At 38.1% G+C, this 21,365-nt stretch overlaps 2 protein-coding genes across 4 annotated transcripts; one reads left to right on the top strand and one right to left on the bottom strand.

Moving 5' to 3' along the window:
* Positions 1-5,399: 5,399 nt before the first annotated feature.
* Positions 5,400-14,997, top strand: LOC137394768 (calmodulin-like). Of its 3 annotated transcripts, none has more exons than XM_068081531.1 (4): positions 5,400-5,434; positions 8,616-8,920; positions 11,248-11,377; positions 14,307-14,997. In XM_068081531.1, the coding sequence occupies exons 2-4, from the start codon at positions 8,795-8,797 to the stop codon at positions 14,522-14,524; spliced, it is 474 nt and encodes a 157-aa protein (XP_067937632.1). In that variant the 5' UTR covers positions 5,400-5,434; positions 8,616-8,794; the 3' UTR covers positions 14,525-14,997. The 3 variants fall into 3 exon arrangements, with proteins under 3 accessions (XP_067937632.1, XP_067937631.1, XP_067937633.1); XM_068081530.1 differs by lacking the exon at positions 5,400-5,434 and adding an exon at positions 6,261-6,371; XM_068081532.1 differs by lacking the exon at positions 5,400-5,434 and adding an exon at positions 6,348-6,371 and having other exon boundaries at positions 8,619-8,920.
* A 488-nt stretch (positions 14,998-15,485) lies between these two features.
* Positions 15,486-21,020, bottom strand: LOC137394023 (uncharacterized). The gene is made up of 4 exons (XM_068080738.1): positions 21,017-21,020; positions 18,903-19,054; positions 18,262-18,406; positions 15,486-15,877 (listed from the first exon to the last, which is right to left on the bottom strand). The coding sequence occupies exons 1-4, from the start codon at positions 21,018-21,020 to the stop codon at positions 15,486-15,488; spliced, it is 693 nt and encodes a 230-aa protein (XP_067936839.1).
* Positions 21,021-21,365: the final 345 nt, after the last annotated feature.

The raw sequence follows: 21,365 nt of genomic DNA, 5'->3' as shown, positions 1-21,365 counted from the left end.
TCTTGGTAGACTAGCCTTGTCCAGAGATATAAGCGTTGCAATGAAGTCATTTTTTGAAGCGCTCAGATTGAAGCAGGTGCTTTATTTGTGACGTATATAGTGAACGTCTATGAAAGGGTCTGTGAGCGATAAATATACTATCTCTTCCTTAGCCAATCATCAGCACGAAATTTTTATATAGGTCATGATAAATGTTATCACTCGTAAAAAGCATTGTCTGTGAACTCGAAGATTTTCTTTGTTAGGCATCTTACTCAATTACTATATCGCATCGACATCGTTAATTAATTGACATTGATACTGGATTACTGCATCGACACGTTTTATTGACAAACAACAAAATTTTAGCAATGCTTCCAGTTCTATTGAAGGTGACTTAGCTTTTTGAGCATCAGGTGGTTAAAGACTGAGGCAGACAGCTTATGGTGAGAGCTGACAGGCGTCAACAGCGTTATGCTGCAGAGAATGATAGGAGAATGGAGGTAAATTTATCTTCAACTTTGAGTCTCCTATATATATATACTAAACAAAAGGTAATAATTTTACTACCCATGAATATATTTACTAATTAATAAAATTGTAACTGTTTGCTATCACCAATCATCGTTTCATAGTTTTTTTATTGTTTTATCTAGCTATAATATTTGCTTCAAATTTTATTTGGCAGTTTTAGCTAGTAAATTAGATTTATGAGTAAAACTTACATTCATTCTCACTTGTAGAAAGTGAGGAAAATGGATTGATCAATGCTCATCTTTAACTCCCAGAAACAAAGCTTCGAATTGTTGGCTTGACGTACTTATGCTTTTGTTAAACATTTATTCATTTTGTAATTTTACACTCTCAATTTATCTAACTCCTTAATTGAAAGCTTTCAGTAAATACACGTTAGAATGACATATCTATAAATGACATAAATTTATTACATTCGTTTTATTGATTACATAATACTTATATGCTGCTTCACCAGTGGAGCAGCATATAAGTATTACAGTGGAGCAATTGTGTCAGTGTGGAAACTGCCATACAGGGGAAAGAGAGACACGAATGTGCGCTGCACAAACCATGATATGTTTCGTTTCAGTTTACTGTAGTAGAGTAATTTGTCCAATTATATGAGCTGAAACTATGTGAGTGGCCACGACTTGGATGTATGTTTTCAATAAAAACCTTTGGCTGAGATGAAAATTTTGTGGCTTGTAAAAATTATATAATAAAATAATATTGTTGAAGATAATGCAAAACATGATTTGCGGAAACTATTGAATACATCATAGCCTCGTTGCCACCTGTGCTGAAACCTTGTTTGATAGATAGATTTATGAAGTGTAATCAGAGCTGTATTGACAAGAACTTTTGCATAGCTCGACTCAATTCTAATGGACCAAATATTAAGAGCTACTCAAAATATTTTATGCTCCACACTACCAAGTCGAAACAGGTAAGTTCACGCCACAAACCGCCAACTAAGTGCAAGAATGGCTTTATTAACCTTTTACCAGAATTAGAGGGTTAATTGATTTCAAAAAAATCGATTTTGTTTTGCGTTCACTATTTCGGTCAACTCAAAAACCATTTGTTTTGTACTTGAATCAACTAATCAAATGTGACCAGTAAATTTTTTTCTACAAATTGATACTAATAATGACTAGATAACGTTTACTATACACGACTTTTTTAGGGATGCAGATGGTTTTCAAAGATGTAGTTTGCTTATTTTATTTAGTAACTAGTTTCCGGTGTAGGTAGCAACTGAGAACTTCACTGAAACAAAGGCTGCAATGAAATAAGTTAACTCGATGACCTAATTACTTTAGACTAGCAGAATTGTAGTCGGTACTCAGATGTTTACACAGCATTTAGAGGGAACTAATATTGTAAAGGTTTGGCCCCGGTAGCTGAGCCAGCGTTACTTTCCTAACAAGTCGGTGCAGTCTGAACACTGGGCCTTCCCCTCGTCGGCCTGCCTGACAGACCTAGTGATCTGATCAGGCCGCGGCTGGTTGCCCTCAGTTCAGGCTCACTTGGAATACTAACACGGCCTGCTCTCTGAGACCCTATCTTGGCTAGTCTAGGTCCCGGCTAGCTTACTGTAGGGCCTGATCTCCAATGCTATCGCATTTCTGATCAGGTCCGGTCGTAACGCAGCCAACCCCTAGCCTTCCTTAGGTATCTCCCAAGCAGTTCGTACTTGAAGCCAGATCAGTTCTGGCAGAATGATCCTTACTAAGCCAACCAGGCAGGCATAAACGTGATCAGTTCGTAAGAATAAATGTAGTCTATTTAATATATATATATAATCAGCACATATGCAATACAGCGTTAAACAGCATCGAGTTCACAAGTAAAAATCCCAATGGCCTGTGCCTTCTCCTTATATACGGTTTCACTCCGCCCACTTACATAACGATTATGTAACACCAAATGCGTTGTGGCAGGCCTGTGAGGCAGGCCTGGATAATAACATATAAGGGTACGCTGGCAGGCCTGTGAGGCAGGCCCAGAAACACAGTATTATATAATAGGGTATAAAAGAAGCACACACAAGAGTATTACATAACAAGATATAAAGGAAGCACACTTAAAGTCATAACAAAGAATATCGGTGTCTAAAGCTAAGAGCATGGTTAGCGTTTGTCCAGTCCTCCACACTATGACAAATTTTTAATTATAATCCTTATTTAAGGCATTCTAGACATTATAATAATGTATCTATAGCTAGATTTAACATTTTACTCTTGCAATCACGAGCAAATACAAAATAAAATGTATGTGAATAGAGCAGCGTAGAACTAGACTTTTATCGCAATAGCTGATGTGAATATGAGAGACAGAGACAGGCTGTTTTGCTATATACATCATTTTGGGCAAGTCTGGGCAAGTCTGGGCACATCTTTTTTCTGAGCGTTTTTACCACGATCAATTTTTGTCGATTTTAATCTTCAAATATTTTGACATTGAGATCGCCTAACACAACAAACAACAAATCAACTGATAAACAAAGAAAAATACTTTATTTTAAAATCAACTCAAATTTGACGCAACCACATCGACGCAACCGATTGACTGGAATTGGCCCAGAGGACATGCTGATACACAACGATATGTGACTGCTGGCAAAAATGCCAGCAAAATGAGAAAACAATACAGCTTTCTGCAAAAGAAACACCACATTTATATGCTGCTTGACCATGGCAAGTGTTGGCAATTAATTTATGTGGACCCTTTCTAAAGACATCAAAAAAAACACAGAAGATAGCGATGGTAAATGATTTCACTAAATGGAGCGATGCAATACCTCTGGTTGGTGGGAATGCAGAAACATTAGCTATGACACTTGAAGAAAGAGTAGTCAGTTACTTGGGCATTCTTGAGGACATACATAGCAATCAGGGAAAACAATTCAAATCAAGAGTATTCAAGGAGTTAGGGAAGATAAGAAATGCGGAAAAGATGAGAACTAACCCTTATTGACCTCAAGCAACATTGATGGTCGATAGATTGAATAAAACTTTAAGAGCATCATTAAGAGCTCTTCTTGTTGGCTGATAGCAGACAGATTGGGACTTAATGTTACCTGTCATCATGGTGGGACTGAGGGCTACTCTCGTACATACTACTGCAAAAAACAGCCAATTACCTAATATTAGGAAAAGAAGTATGACTGCCGACGACATCAAATTACCAAACAAGAGACCACAAGAACAAACAATACATCAGTATGCCCAGGAACTAAAAATTCAAATTAAAGAGGAAGGAGAAAGACTGAGAGACCGGCAGACTATAGTCAAAGAAAAAGTAACCGAAGAACCTACTCTATATATTCTAAAAGATTGAGTTTTGTTAATGTCATTCATTAGAAAAAAGGAAAAAATCCTAAATTGGCACCTCGTCATTTAGGACCATATACCATTATTGAAATTCTGTCATACCACACTTTCAAGATAGAGCAGCATGGCAAAACCACCATTTGGTGTGAAGCTAATACACGCTTGTATATTTAAAGGATGGTACTACAGCTAGTGAACAAATCCTTAACCAACCCTTCAACAGATATGAGACCCTTAAGGAACTCAAGGGTATTACTAGAAATTAGTGAAGTTCAAATTTAGTCAAGAGAAGGCAATTTCCGCAAGACACAGTATTCGCTATGATCCATATTTTGGAATTCCTAATAGCTGCTGAATCAGCCAAATCAATTGTATTGGCTGGCATTTGCTGATATCGGCCAGCATTTGCCGATATCGGCCAGCATCTGCCAATTTCTGGATATATTAGAAAGCTCTAATTTTAGAGGAGGACATGATCATTACTAGAGTCAGTCAGAGTATATAATTGTACTCTATGGTTGGAAGACTATTTTATCATCAATAAATAAACATATGTAAGTGTACAGCGAAATTGAAGAAATCAAGCAGCATTTTCTTCAATATGAATATAAACAAGTGCCAGTACCTCGCCGGTACCATTTTACGATTATTGATGTATAGAATTTTGTGCGTGCGTGTGGTGTGTGCGCGTGTGTGTGTGAAAGTTGGCTTATTGAAAGCAACTGCTATTGTAACACAAGTATGAAAGATTTTGACATCCACAGTGCCCTAACTTTATCATTTCTTGCAATTCAACATTGGTTCATACGTCACTTTTCTATCAATGACATATCTGTGAGGTGAGCTATAATCGGATTTCAAATGAAGCTGATCTCAGCTAGAAGGAATTGCAGTAGAAATTGCAGTCTGTTTAATGAGGACCTTTCATTTCAATGAATCAAATATTTACCAGATAGAAGTGAAGACTTCACACAACAGATAGAAGTAAAGACTTCACACAACAGATAGGTGTAAAGATTTCACACAACAGATAGATGTAAAGACTTCACGCAACAGATAGGTGTAAAGACTTCACACAACAGATAGGTGTAAAGACTTCACACAACAGATAGAAGTGAAGACTTCACACAACAGATAGAAGTAAAGACTTCACACAACAGATAGAAGTAAAGACTTCACACAACAGATAGATGTAAAGACTTCACACAACAGATAGATGTGAAGACTTCACACAACAGATAGAAGTAAAGACTTCACACTATAAAAACATGGCACTTTAGTCTCTCATTGATTAGTGCACTTCACCAGGCAGCCTATTCAGTTTGGCATCCTGTTTGTCTATAAACAAGTAACTTTATGACAACCAGCTGGGTCTACAGTGAATTTCTATCACTAGAGATTTATCTTGCAGCTCGGATTGATTTCCATATAATCCTATTTAAGAGTAACTTAAGCTCTTTCTGGAAGGCATTGAAGTCACAAGTCAATAATTAGGTTGGCAAGCATCGGCACGCAATTACTAGACAGGGAATAATATCATTAGTAAACATTTGGCAGGCTGGAACAGCAGTTGTCTTTATAATTGCAAACTTCCTAGAGACTCAGTAAGTACCTGCATGTACTTTTTTATAGTTTTCAGCTGTAAGTTTTTCATATGTTATAGTAAATTGTTCTTGCATCTTTTAAAATGTCTATTCCGAATTTATCTCCAATCTTTATGATATTGATTAGAGGACTGATGTGTCTCTGTTATAAAGACGTGCTTTACGTACATGGTCTGAGTTGATTCAGTCTCTGCTCAGTGCCATGTTTTTGCTGTTGATAAGAGAAAGTTTCACTAATCCAGAAGGTAAACACCCTATTCTTACTAATGCTAGACTCCTGTACTCAACTCTGTGCTCCCTGAATCTAATTCCTCTAGTAGTTTCATGCCATCAGTTGCGGGATATCGTTGATAAACTTTCTTACAAATTGGTTTGAGTGGCACAACGCTACATCTCACTGGATTCTAAATGCAACTCTTCATAAAGCTAAAACTAAGGCTATGTTTTCTAATGTAAACAGATGTCATAGGGATCAATATTGGTAATTACCTTATATAAAACCATCTAATATATTAAAGTAATGAAAAACAGAAGACAAGCATTTGCTTCTCGTTGCAAGGAATGCTATAGATGGTATAAATAATGAAGACTTGTGATACAATCCCTCTCTGCCTTTAATTACTACTGCCGGTCACAGAAAGATACTATTTATAGCTGTTTATGAGCTTGCTAATTATCTACTATACTGACCGGTTCTGCCTCCTATGATTCTGGTAGGGCTATCTTTTATTGACGCCATAGGCACAGCGCGCTTCCCGATAGATGCCCTGGCTGTAACGTATTTAAAACACACTTCTTTAAATAGTGTTCATTATAGATTATTAAATATAGTGAGCATGTTGAGAGGGGGGCCGCTATAGCTTCGAGGCATCTGACTACAAACCCTAAAACAAACTATTCAAGTCCGGGAGCATTTTACTGTTAGCAAAGGCACAAGGTAGGAGCCTGAACGGCATCAGTAGCCTTCTAACATGTCTATTTACAACATTTAACTCATTTGTGGTGCTAACAAAATTTTCTAACAATTTTTAGGCTTGGTAAATTTAGGGTAAAGCTTCTTTTGCCTTTTCTATTATTATTTACTTATAAATTTTACACTCCGAGTTAGGACTACTTCTACAACGTCATGCAATACTTCATTAGTCTAACTACTGGTGACAAGAGCTAAAGCATAAAGCGCTAAAGGTAAGAAAGTGTAAGCTATAACAATCTGGTAATATAGCAGCCAGGAGATAGATCGATGTAATATAGCAGTCAGGAGATAGATCGGTGTAATATAGTAGCCAGGAGATAGATCGATGTAATATAGCAGCCAGGAGATAGATCAATGTAAAATAACAGACAAGAAATAGATCGATGTAATATAACAGTCAGGAGATAGATCGATGTAATATAACAGCCAGGAGATACATCAATGTAGTATAGCAGCCAGGATATAGATCGATGTAATATAGCAGCCAGGAGATAGATCGATGTAATATAGTAGCCAGGAGATAGATCAATGTAGTATAGCAGCCAGGATATAGATCGATGTAATATAGCAGCCAGGAGATAGATCGATGTAATATAGCAGCCAGGAGATAGATCGATGTAATATAACAGCCAGGAGATAGATCGATGTAGTATAGCAGTCAGGAGATAGATCGATGTAATATAACAGCCAGGAGATAGATCGATGTAATATAGCAGCCAGGAGATAGATCGATGTAATATAACAGTCAGGAGATAGATCGATGTAATATAACAGCCAGGAGATAGATCGATGTAATATAACAGCCAGGAGATAGATCGATGTAGTATAGCAGTCAGGAGATAGATCGATGTAATATAACAGCCAGGAGATAGATCGATGTAATATAGCAGCCAGGAGATAGATCGATGTAATATAGCAGCCAGGAGATAGATCGATGTAATATAGCAGCCAGGAGATAGATCGATGTAATATAACAGACAGGAGATAGATCGATGTAATATAGCAGCCAGGAGATAGATCGATGTAATATAGCAGCCAGGAGATAGATCGATGTAATATAACAGCCAGGAGATAGATCGATGTAGTATAGCAGTCAGGAGATAGATCGATGTAATATAACAACCAGGAGATAGATCGATGTAATATAGCAGCCAGGAGATAGATCGATGTAATATAACAGTCAGGAGATAGATCGATGTAATATAGCAGCCAGGAGATAGATCGATGTAATTTAGCAGTCAGGAGATAGATCGATGTAATATAACAGTCAGGAGATAGATCGATGTAATATAGCAGCCAGGAGATAGATCGATGTAATATAGCAGTCAGGAGATAGATCGATGTAATATAGCAGCCAGGAGATAGATCAATGTAATATAGCAGCCAGGAGATAGATCGATGTAATATAACAGACAGGAGATAGATCGATGTAATATAACAGCCAGGAGATAGATCAATGTAATATAACAGCCAGGAAATAGATCGATGTAATATAACAGCCAGGAGATAGATCGATGTAATATAGCAGCAAGGATATAGATCGATGTAATATAGCAGTCAGGAGATAGATCAATGTAGTATAGCAGCCAAAAATAAATTTGACCAATCAAGATGCAAAAAATATGTTTTTCATTTTATTTCAATGAATTGTCTCAGACAAAATCGTGAATCTCAAATAACCCAATAAGTAAGTTTAAAAGTTGTCTTATTGAAAAATAAAAGGTGTGTTATGGTATATAATAGTGTATTTCATAGTTTTCTATTAAAGCTCATCAGGAATTTATAGACTTATGCTATAAACAAGGCTTTACGATGTTAATAACAAACAACTCATCATCACGGACTTCAAGCTAAATTCTGCTCATGGGATTATTAATTATAGCCAGTTTTAATTAACATTAGTGCACATGTCTTGTGTTATGTTATCATATCGGCAGTGTGTCGGCAGCGACAGTGTGTCGGCAGCAGCAGTGTGTGGCCAGCGACAGTGTGTAATATGCACAATATGCGCACCTCATGCCCTTATGTTATTTTAATACTTCAAAAATATTTAATTTATTCTTTCAGTGATATACATTCTCTTACAAGTGGCTGCGTTTGATTAGTATATTGCCTGTACACATTCTATTATGAATTGCCTTTATCTCAGCAACATGAATGCATTATTGATGTATAACTGTTGTACCTGCGCTCCTTTGTATTTGACAGCAGACCTGCATGCGAGTAAAACAGACAAATTCAAATCAATGAAACAACAATAGGTATCCAACAAGCTGCTTATTGAAAAGAACTTGCGGCCAAGACTGCACAACAGACGACTATCGGGTTGCATTCTATCATCTTCTGAAACTAATTGCCAGTAAATTCAGAATAAAACTGCCACAAGCATGGGTGGGCTGCAGTCCAACCCAATAGATAATCTGACCCAAGAGGAGATCAGCGAGCTAACAGACACATTCAACATGTTTGATGACGACGGTAGCGGGACTATAAGCACAGAAGAGCTTGGCCAGGTTTGTGTTCGTGGTTCCTTTGAGTCTTCTCACTTACTCCTGGTAGAGAATAGTATCTAACGACTCACTTTCCAACACAGTATGGAGACTTTCCAACACAGTATGGAGACTTTCCAATACAGTATGGAGTTAAAACATTTATAACTAGCCACATAGGAGGCTGTGAGATCTGAAAAACTTGAAAAAGCTCACTAACATTTAAATCTGTGCTGCAAGTGTTATGTTATTTCAACATTTCAAAAATATTTAATTTATTTAATCAGTGATATACCAAATTGAAAAAATTAATTGGACTATAAATTAACCCATAACGTGCCTATATATATGAGTATCTCTAGAAGCAGGACTCTAGATGTGTCTATATCTAGAGTGTCTTTAAAAGCGGGACATGATTGTTACTAGTTTGTCAGCAAACTTGCCAGATTGTAGCCAGTCACAGCAAAACAGCGAACAGATTGTTCAAATTTCATTAGTTCATTTGCTCAGGAAGCTAATACATAGCGTAAAGTAAAGATTTCCCTTCATATTATCCAACTGCTGTTTGCAGTAGGCATCAGTTCACTAAATTTTGCATAATTTCACCCGCGCTTCTTACAAATCATCAATATGTCTCTTATAAGGTTCACATTTCCGAAACTTCTGCAGCAAGAATGGCTTCTGTGTTCAGTCATTTGAGTGAATGAAGAAACAGGACATTGTCTCTTGCAATTGCGCTAAGCAAACACTTTGGTCGTATCTATTTATGCACGACCTGCGTTGTAGGATATCTTTAAATATTTCTATCGCTTGGATGGTTTCATCTGCACTTAGACAACCGTCAGAGTTGGTCTTATCTTACAGTAGGATAATGAGGGAGAATCAACTACAATACTTTCATATACAAATAGCACTTTTAGACTCGTATTATAAAAAAGCTGAACCATAGGCTCCTGCAAACAATAAAATGCTAGACCAAAGGCTCCTGCAAACTGGCTTTATGCGTTCAACTGCGGAAACAACTTGGACTAAGAAAGCATAGGTTGAATTTAAAAATCTGTTGAATGGGGGTAAATTGACGAGCAGTCTATATGTTGGTAGAGATATGGTTTACGGTTATGAATCACATAATATAAACCAGAATAATACTGATATCAGAGTGAGAGTTGTTTTCTCATTTGCCTGACCCACTGTAAAGAGGCATATCTATTGAAAACCTACTACTTGCGCAAGTAGCATCCTCAGCAAGTTTTGACCTACCTAATAGAAACCATAATTGCCCGATGAGAAGGAGCAGCTGTGGCTCAGTGGTTCGTATCCTGAATCAGTAGGCCAGTCGTTTGAGTCACACCAGACCCTTAGTGGGGTTAACAAAAGCATCCAACTATCACTGCTATTGTGCTGCATCAGTCTAAAGCCTGCAGAGGTTGTTTGAAAGGGAACCCTTATAATCTGCATTTCTCACAGCGCTATCAGATTATACACAATCAGTGATTTTCTTCATAACTCCCCCCCTGAGGTTCCTGGCAACAATCTGACTACTCCAAGCATGCCCTCTTGAGGTTCCTGGCAATCTGACTACTCCAAGCGTGCCCCACTGAGGTTTCTGGCAATCTGACTACCCCAAGTGTGCCCCATGAGGTTCCTGGCAATCTGACTATCCAATGTGTGTTCCCCTGAGATTTCTGGCAATCTGACTACCCCAAGTATGTCCCCCTGAGGTTCCTGGCAATCTGACTATCCCAAGCGTGCTCCCATGAAGTTCCTAGCAATCTGACTACCCCAAGTATGTCCCCCTGAGGTTACTGGCAATCTGACTATCCCAAGCGTGCCCCCATGAGGTTCCTGGCAATCTGACTATCCCAAGCATGCTCCCATGAAGTTCCTGGCAATCTGACTACCCCAATCATGTCCTCCTGAGGTTCCTGGCAATCTGACTACCCCAAGCGCTATTGCTAGTTCAATATACCAAATTGGAAAAAAAAACTTCAGATACATATCTTTTTTCTTCTTCTTCTTAGTCAACAAGACCCTAAAGTATCAGACACTCTGGTCTTTCCTATTAAACATACTCTTTCTGGGACATGATCACATCAATTCGGTAAACAGTATGCATTTACACATTTGTTGACTGATTTCTTCCTAAGTTCATACGCATATGCAAAGGGCCGTCTGTTTAATACCTAAAAATATTTGATTTCAAAATTGTCTGATTCCTGAGAAGCAGCGTCTTAACCTCCTACCCGTGGGCCATTGTGCACTGCCAGACTTCCTGTTAGTTTTTAGTAAATTCAAGTTTATGAAAATTTGTTGTTTCTAGATAACTTTCATATAATATCACTATTCTACAGGTGATGAGAGCTCTTGGGCAAGACCCTACAGTAGAGGAATTGGAAGCCATGGTGGAAGATGTGGATGAAGATGGCAGTGGCAGCATTGAAGTTGACGAATTTATCAAGATGATGGCAAAACGATCTAAAGGTAAAAGGTTGCTTAATAATAGCTTTTTAAAGTCTTGTTACTGGTAATTTAATACTGCTGGTACAAGTGGTACTGGTGATACTAATAGTACTGCTGGTACTAGTGGTACTGGTGATACTAGTGGTACTGGTGATAGTAGTGGTACTGGTGATACTAGTGGTACTGCTGGTACTGCTGGTACAAGTGGTACTGGTGATACTAATAGTACTGCTGGTACTAGTGGTACTGGTGATACTAGTGGTACTGGTGATAGTAGTGGTACTGGTGATACTAGTGGTACTGCTGGTACTGGTGGTGCTAGGAGTTCTGGTGGTATTAAAAGTATTATTAGTTCTGGCCAATAATGTTCGCTTTTAAAATAAACTTCTAGTCTAATTAAAAATTATCACCAAGATACAAATAACACACTTGGCCATGATATCGAACTCTCTTAACCATATCTAAAGGCTGACTCATCTATCTAGTTGGAAAATGGATTTCTCTGGAAGTCACCAACTTTTATCTGTTAAAATATTTTATTGAGCCCCTAAACTAACTAAAGTTATGTTCCACATTTTTTTTACTCTCATTAGAACTCCAAAGACAGTAAGTGGGATCATATTGATAAGTAAGTGATAGTAAGTGATAGTAAGTGATAGTAAGTGATAGTAAGTGATAGTAAGTGATAGTAAGTGATCGTAAGTGATAATAAGTGATTGTAAGTGACAGTAAGTGATAATAAGTGATAGTAAGTGACAGTAAGTGATAGTAAGTGATACATATTGTCAGTTCTGGCACTGGAGTTGCCAAAGAATGCAAAATGATGAGCAGACTATTAGAAGCCATGTTGAGAGCAGCTCTGTTCTTGTTGATTTAGTCTCTCTCTCTCCCTCTCTCCCTCTCTCCCTCTCTCCCTCTCTCCCTCTCTCCCTCTCTCCCTCTCTCCCTCTCTCCCTCTCTCCCTTTCTCCCTCTCTCCCTCTCTCCCTCTCTCCCTCTCTCCCTCTCTCCCTCTCTCCCTCTCTCCCTCTCTCCCTTTCTCCCTCTCTCCCTCTCTCCCTCTCTCCCTCTCTCCCTCTCTCCCTCTCTCTCTCTCTCTCTCTCTCTCTCTCGTACGTAGTCGGTCATTTTGACAATGACTGTCTTATGGTTTAGGCTTTATCCTTGACTTCCATGCAGCTCTGTTTTCTGCCTTCTTTTGCTATCTGTTTGTGTTTAACTCCCTCACCTTAATGTTACGCTTAGCTACATCTTAGTATCTCAATCTGGGTCTACCCTGATTCCTTTCACCTCCATAGAGTTGTGAATATAATAGTTGTCTTATCAATCTTATGGAAATGTTGAATTAATATCAGTATATATAACTTATAATTTTTAACATATAACTTATAACATATAACTTATAACATATAACTTATAACATACAACTTCGAGCTTTAAATATTCCAAAAAAGCTCGAAAAAATATTCAAACGTGAAAATGAAGCCCAATAAGGCACTAAATGTGAAAAAAATCAACAGATGCCCTTTAGGAACATCTAGTTGTTCATCTATAATAAGTTCCTAGTTATTATAAGCAGCGGCTGAGACTCGCCTGCCGGAAATTGCTAGCAATTAGACGAGCTCTCACACGAGTTTGAACTTCGTCGAGAATGTCAAGTAGTGGTAAATCGCTGCAAGGATTCTTTTTGAACGAAGCTTGCTTATTAGTGTCAGTAAGAGGCTGATATACCTTGCTATAATTGCATAGGTTTTCTTTATGAACAAGTTCATAACACAAATCAGACGGCATAGCTCATGGCACAACATACAGCTCTAATATGTATAGATTTCTTATATACAAACCATTGCATGAAATGTTCTTCAAGACTATCTTCATTTTACCAATTGGAAATTTGAAACTTCCATTGGAGTATGATGTTGTTGTTGCTATAGGCTGTTGGCTCTCTTGTTGAAAATTCATTTTGACTATTGTCTGTGAAATTCCTAGAGTAACAAAAAGACGCACTACTTTTAGGCATGTTTAATTAGGATCTTTAGCAAGCGCAAACTTTGGAAACATTGCCTTTGAGCCGAACAAACACCTGCCATAACCTGTCAACTGAGCTTTCTTTTGTGAAGGCACACTAATTTATAAAAGATAAAGTCGGTTTACACCAGATGATTCGAAGAGGGTAGTTAATAATCGGATCTCTTTAAAAACTTGAACTAAAAGTTGACAGGTTATGGCAGGTGTCATTGCTTGCATAAGTGATTTGCATTGGCGGTTTAGTTGGGGTTCATATGTGAAAATTGTTGGACTTCATGATAAGACAAGAGTTCTTTATTGTGAAACACTACTTTTCAATAGATCTCACAAATGCCAATGGGGCATTGAAATGCGATGATGCGTATGGTTACCATGATGTTAGTTGGTAAGGCACTGCTACCAACAAATAGTATAATAGACACAATAGATAAAAGTTTCATTATAACGTAACACAATCTAAGAGCTTTCATAGACTAGGTCATGCTTATGAATACACGTACAGGATTTTCACTTTAGTAGCATCACAAGTAACTTGCTCATTACTAATATGAAGCAGAAGCTAAAAACGCTGATCACAGACTAAGGAACTGATCACAGAATAAGGAACTGATCACAGACTAAGGAACTGATTTCAAACTTTGAAGCTCCATCAAGCTTGTGGTTACAAAGAAAATCCATAAAAATATCTTTGACTGTGCATCCTTTTGAAATTGATCTGCGCAATTGTCAGATGTCATTGTAATTTTTCCCTTAGCCCAAACGTTATATTAATGCCCAGTCATCTAGCGAGCTAGTCTTCTACACATAGTCGAGTCTTGCATCAACCTTTTTAGAAATGCTACTGCCATGTTTGACTATTAACTAGAGTAGCAGAGATGCTGGAGAAGAGGTGTAATCAATACAATCAATACGTGTGTTGGCAGGTTATGAGAAGGAAGTCAAGATGACATTCAAATCAATTCACAATGGAGGATTCATAACAAAGAAAGAGATAAAAAAGATATACAGCCAATTGGGAGAGAATTTATCAGACAAGGACATACAACTGCTGTTAAATGCAGCTGGAGCTGATTCTGAGGGCAGAATAAGCTACAAACAATTTTCTACTATGATGAAGGAAATTTTGGAAGAGCAAAAATGATAAACCAGCAAAACACCCATTCCATATAAAGTATGAGAAATCTGCACAGACATTTTAGTAATTGCTACTATAACGGTAGTGCTATAACACACTCTCATGTCTTTTATAATGCTGAACGGGGACAACTGTAGCGACAAGCTTTCATAAAAAATGTGTACAACATAGCTCATTAATTTGGTACCTTTATCTTAATCTCACCTACTGTGAGGCATAACTTTCTCAATGTATAGCTAGCTAGTGGTTAGTCAAGTCACCTCAATAGGCCTCAATAGTAGCTACTGACCACACCTCCACATGTCTTATAGCTGGTCTTGTAGTAAGCTAGGAGACAGAAATTCACGAATATGCCCTCCGTTATTCTACTAACGCTTGTCGGCATGATCTCAGGCAGATAAACATAATGCCTGAGGGGCCTGAACAAACTAAATTATGACTGCATTATGATTCATATGAACATCTGAATGCTATTTATTCATCGACGAATTTCTATTCATGTGTTTGATTGAAATGCTCAATGAGGCCGTTAGGCAAACAACATTTAACAATATTTTTGTAAACAATTATGAAGAATGGAATATGCGGCAATAAATCATTGATGGCTTATTAGTTGTATAGCATTTCTCTTGATGCTGGAGAGCTAATATTTTCATACTGAAAGGAAAGAATGCTCCAAGATCAGATTGGCTAGAAACATTCCATTGCGAGTTGAAGGCTGATGATAGAATCTGTGAATAATTTATTTTATCTAAAACATTTTTTATTACAAGCATATCAAAACAAAATAATGTAAAATAGCTGTGAGATCTTCATCACTAATCAGAACAGTGTCTAAGGTTCCATATGAATAAATCTATCCCATCTGCCTCCTCAGCAGATAACCCTATTGGCAACAATAACATCTGGTCACTCTATGTCATACGTAAAATCAGTAAAACAAAACTAGCAATTTGTCAGTGAGCATCTATTCAAATGGGTTCTTGCTTCCTTCCTCAAATGGATTTGATCCAGCTGTTAAGTCATCCATAAATGGGTTAGATGACTCCTCAAATGGATGAGCACCCGATGCCTCTTCCAATGGATTAGCAGCAGCAGACTCCACAAATGGATTAAGTCTGGCAGGCTCCTCAAAAAGATTAGATGCAGCTGGTTGTCTGGCTGGGGTAGCTGAAGGTAAGATAGAGGCAGTAGTTGGTGGCTCCGCGAAGGAGTTATTAGAGGCCTTGGAGTTACCTGCCCGACTTGGACTAGAAGTGGCTGATCTGCTAGATTGATCTGAGGACTGGCGAATGTGTCCTTTTACAAATGACAAACCTGAATTTATAGCCTTTCCTGCCGACCTCTGCCTCTTGTGACCTTGAAAAATGACAATAGGTACACTGATCTTATTATCTCATGCAACAAACTGTTGCAGAAGCGTCAATAGAGCCGTACGGTGACCCCACTGTTATATTAATTTTACATTGCAACGATTTAAAAAGCTTTTAGCAGATAGACATCCGCCCTAAACATTTTTGGTGTTTTTCATCAAGACTTTCTTGGGAGAACATAACTTACAGAAGGTTTCTGTCTAGGAAAGAATTAAGCCTTTTGCTGAGTAAAAGCCTCGCAAAAACAACTGAAAATCGCGTAATTCTTTTGAAAATTCAATACAATTGGTATTCTATGAACATACATAGCTCATACTGAAATTTATTTCTCTTAACAAAATCTTTTGTACATGAACATTCATTTACATATGTACTACTACAAAAAAGCTACAACTATGTACAATTGTCTATGTATCAAATGCTTGGAAGCATTCCTTTCGGTAGAGTCCAACGCCACAGCTCTTACACCAAGTTAAGATGCGTGGATCCTTTGCAACCGCCAACCCTGCTCTTGCTACAAACAGCATCAACTTTACGTTTCTTGTCTGAGATTGTTTCACAAAAATGTCTAGCTGTAAATCTAGACTGCATGTTACCCAGGCTTGGTCTACCAACATGGTGTCGAGTCTCTTAGTAACCACCGAGCAGGCCTTCAATTACCGTACTTGTCGGACTATAAACCGCGCCCTTATATAAGCCGCATCTGCTTTATTTTTCAAAAAACGATATTAAAACAATACATAGGCCACAGAACTCAGAACGGTGCTTTTTAATGCGGCAGCAATTTTTTGTATTAACCTACGCTTTTTAACCTAGTGCCTAACGGCACAGTACCGTTAGGCATTGTTTCGTATTTTCTTTGACCGCTAGAGGCGCACTAACCGGAGATTCTGGATAATGCGTCCTAGCAGTGTAAGAAAAAGCCACAGGTTAGCCGCACCCTTATATAAGCCGCATATCTCAAATCATCAGAAAAAAGTAGCAGCTAATAGTCCGAAAAGTACGGTACCTCTACAATAAAGTTATAATGTTCCATTGGCTTTGCAACGTTGGAATTTAGCTTATACATAACCTATGCATTTGGCATTGTTCTGTCCCGGAAATAAAAAAATATTTTTTCCAGCATTGATAGCTCTTTGCTCAGCAGCATAAGTTTTGGTCATTTGATTAGCTACGCCGATGTCAACCATTCCAGCATTGTATTCCACCACTACAGTTGGCAATGTTTTGACCTGACCGTTCGAAAGCCTTTTCTCGCAAGTCTTTGCAGAAGCGTGTATAGACAGCATGCATACTTGCTTCCTGTCTAATGGAGACAATGCCAAGATCTGGCCATTTCTCATCAGTCTCATCTCCCCTTTGTTTGTCAGCTTAGCATTGATTCCTTCAGACTTGTCACCATCTATGTCAGTAACCATTTTTCATTCATTAAAAGTTTGTGTGGTTACACTTGCTTCACCTTCTGATCTCTCAGTGTTAAAATACTGTGCATTAAAGCTAGTAGCGCGGTTATTACTTGTTATGGAGCTGCTGCTATGACGCACTCTTCTAGTATTCGCAACAACATAAGTGGATGTAGCACCGTCCGAGCTACCATAACCATCACTTTTCTCTGTATATTCAAAGTCTTCAGAGTTTACAAGACTACCATCATCTGAATTATTATCATACTGATCAGACAAAAAATCACTAACGAGCGCGAGATCAAATAAATCTTTATTTTTTCGTTTTAAACGCCAAGCCGCATGTTGATCGGTTTTTGCAACTTCTATTTTTTCAAAGGAGCCGTGATTTCGTATATCTTTAGCTTTTAGCACAAAGCGATGCCTCTAAGATAATCATTTCAGATTGTAATTCATCGACTAATATCTTACCGATAATATTTAAAATTTACTTGCATTTAACCCATTGTTTATGGTTAATAGGCAACAGCTTTATAAACATCTGCCGAAAGCAACAGAAGAGTCACTTCCCTACAGAACCGATAAACGACATTTTGGTCGCTTCCCGAACAAAAGGGTTAATGGCAACTAGCATCGAATGCTGTTGACTTAATATTAGCAGCTTGTAGCTCACAAAGTTATCTAATGTGCTGAGAGTTATGTGCTTACAATGAGAACTTCCTTTACCTGCTAGTTACTATATGTACCTGCTAGTCACTATATGTACCTGCTAGTCCCTATATGTACCTGCTAGTCCCTATATGCTAGCAAGTATCTTATGTCATGCCGGTGGATACATGTCAAGACAAATAACTTTCCACTACGTGTCTACTAGTCTACTAAAACAACAGAGAAACAAGCCTCAAGCAACCGTTTCTGTCTAAAAATGTAGTGACAGCAATAACACTCAGTTATATGTCACTATTACCTGTAGGCTTGGTGGTGGGTCCGACGCTGAGGAGAGGTGGTCCTGCTTTAGCCTCTGACAGAGTCAGCTGAATGGCGGTAGAGATCCTGGCTTTACGATTTTTCAAATCTTTTGGAATTTCTTTGGGGCCTGAGACCGTGATTGCCTGTAACAGACTCAGCTTGCTACATTTTAAAAGCTTGAAGGATGTGTGATCGTAGCGAAGTGTAATAATTTTGCGAAAATGTTGACAAGACTGACAACTTTGTTTTACACAAAAGTAATTTCCTCATATAATTTTTACACGCTGTGAAACAAGCGGTAGTAGTGGTCAATGAAAAATGTGAGTTATTGTGCTTATTTTCATGTTGCTGACTTGCTATTTGGCTAACTAAAAATCTAATTCTAAGAAAAATAATTCCTTACCTCATTGCATTATTTTGCTCAAAAACCTTTTAGAACATCGTTTAAGATGGCCGTAAAATATTTGTCACAAAAAACAAACCCTATCACGAAACAAATTATGAGTACCATTTTAATCTGGTAAATTTGGAGTAATCTATCCTTATTACAAATGAGAGCCCAACTCCGTAACCAAACGCAACTAAAACTGTATGTATTGCCAATCATAAATGTGATGCAATAATGGGCCTCATGCATACTGGTATGCGGCTGTAGTCATTCTGGGTAGTTATAGAACCCTTAAAGCCATCCATAGCATGAGGAGTAGATGCTGGTGTTTGCTGTTTTGGTCTTGTAGAGTTAATCTTGATCTCAGGACTTGTAGAAACTTGTGGCTTTTGTGAACTGCCATCTGCGAACAAATATCTTAGTTTGTTAAAAACACAGGTTTACACCTAACAACTTCTTCATGCGGGCACATCGACTAGCATGAAAACCTCTCCAAAAATCCATATAACTGATGCTTCACCTATCTGATCCCTGCTTGATGAGATGTAACTAATGCTTAACCTATCAGATCCCTGCTTGATGAGATATAACTAATGCTTCACCTATCAGATCCCTGCTTGATGAGATATAACTAATGCTTAACCTATTAGATCCCTGCTTGATGGAATGTAACTAATGCTTCACCTATCAGACCCCTGCTTGATGAGATGTAACTAATGCTTAACCTATCAAATCCCTGCTTGATGGAATGTAACTAATGCTTAACCTATTAGATCCCTGCTTGATGAGATATAACTAATGCTTCACCTATCAGATCCCTGCTTGATGAGATATAACTAATGCTTCACCTATCAGACCCCTGCTTGATGAGATATAACTAATGCTTCACCTATCAGATCCCTGCTTGATGAGATATAACTAATGCTTCACCTATCAGATCCCTGCTTGATGAGATGTAACTAATGCTTCACCTATCAGACCCCTGCTTGATGAGATGTAACTAATGCTTCACCTATCAGATCCCTGCTTGATGAGATGTAACTAATGCTTAACCTATCAAATCCCTGCTTGATGGAATGTAACTAATGCTTAACCTATTAGATCCCTGCTTGATGAGATATAACTAATGCTTCACCTATCAGATCCCTGCTTGATGAGATATAACTAATGCTTCACCTATCAGACCCCTGCTTGATGAGATATAACTAATGCTTCACCTATCAGATCCCTGCTTGATGAGATATAACTAATGCTTCACCTATCAGATCCCTGCTTGATGAGATGTAACTAATGCTTCACCTATCAGATCCCTGCTTGATGAGATGTAACTAATGCTTCACCTATCAGATCCCTGCTTGATGAGATGTAACTAATGCTTAACCTATCAGATCTCTGCTTGATGAGATATAACTAATGCTTCACCTATCAGATCCCTGCTTGATGAGATATAACTAATGCTTAACCCATCAGACCCCTGCTTGATGAGATGTAACTAATGCTTAACCTATCAGACCCCTGCTTGATGAGATATAACTAATGCTTCACCTATCAGATCCCTGCTTGATGAGATGTAACTAATGCTTCACCTATCAGACCCCTGCTTGATGAGATATAACTAATGCTTAACCTATCAGATCCCTGCTTGATGAGATGTAACTAATGCTTCACCTATCAGATCCCTGCTTGATGAGATGTAACTAATGCTTCACCTATCAGACCCCTGCTTGATGAGATATAACTAATGCTTCACCCATCAGATCCCTGCTTGATGAGATATAACTAATGCTTCACCTATCAGATCCCTGCTTGATGAGATGTAACTAATGCTTCACCTATCAGATCCCTGCTTGATGAGATGTAACTAATGCTTCACCTATCAGACCCCTGCTTGATGAGATATAACTAATGCTTCACCCATCAGATCCCTGCTTGATGAGATATAACTAATGCTTCACCTATCAGATCCCTGCTTGATGAGATATAACTAATGCTTAACCTATCAGATCCCTGCTTGATGAGATGTAACTAATGCTTAACCTATCAGACCCCTGCTTGATGAGATGTAACTAATGCTTCACCTATCAGATCCCTGCTTGATGAGATGTAACTAATGCTTACCATATCAGATCCCTGCTTGATGAGATGTAACTAATGCTTAACCTATCAGACCCCTGCTTGATGAGATGTAACTAATGCTTCACCCATCAGATCTCTGCTTGATGAGATGTAACTAATGCTTAACCTATCAGATCCCTGCTTGATGAGATGTAACTAATGCTTAACCTATCAGATCCCTGCTTGATGAGATGTAACTAATGCTTCACCTATCAGACCCCTGCTTGATGAGATATAACTAATGCTTCACCCATCAGATCCCTGCTTGATGAGATGTAACTAATGCTTCACCTATCAGATCCCTGCTTGATGAGATGTAACTAATGCTTCACCTATCAGACCCCTGCTTGATGAGATGTAACTAATGCTTCACCTATCAGATCCCTGCTTGATGAGATGTAACTAATGCTTCACCTATCAGATCCCTGCTTGATGAGATATAACTAATGCTTCACCTATCAGACCCCTGCTTGATGAGATGAGATGTGTACAAGAACATAATGTAGACGAGATTGATAACTACAGTGATTAAACTCAAATATTTATAAAATACCATTTTCCTATATCCATTTGTAATTTATTAGGGTTTTATTTGTTCT

Source organism: Watersipora subatra, chromosome 4 (genome assembly GCF_963576615.1).
Source record: "Watersipora subatra chromosome 4, tzWatSuba1.1, whole genome shotgun sequence".
Classification (NCBI taxonomy): domain Eukaryota; kingdom Metazoa; phylum Bryozoa; class Gymnolaemata; order Cheilostomatida; family Watersiporidae; genus Watersipora; species Watersipora subatra.
Note: the sequence above shows the minus strand (reverse complement) of the source record. Positions and strands in the feature narration are given on the sequence as shown.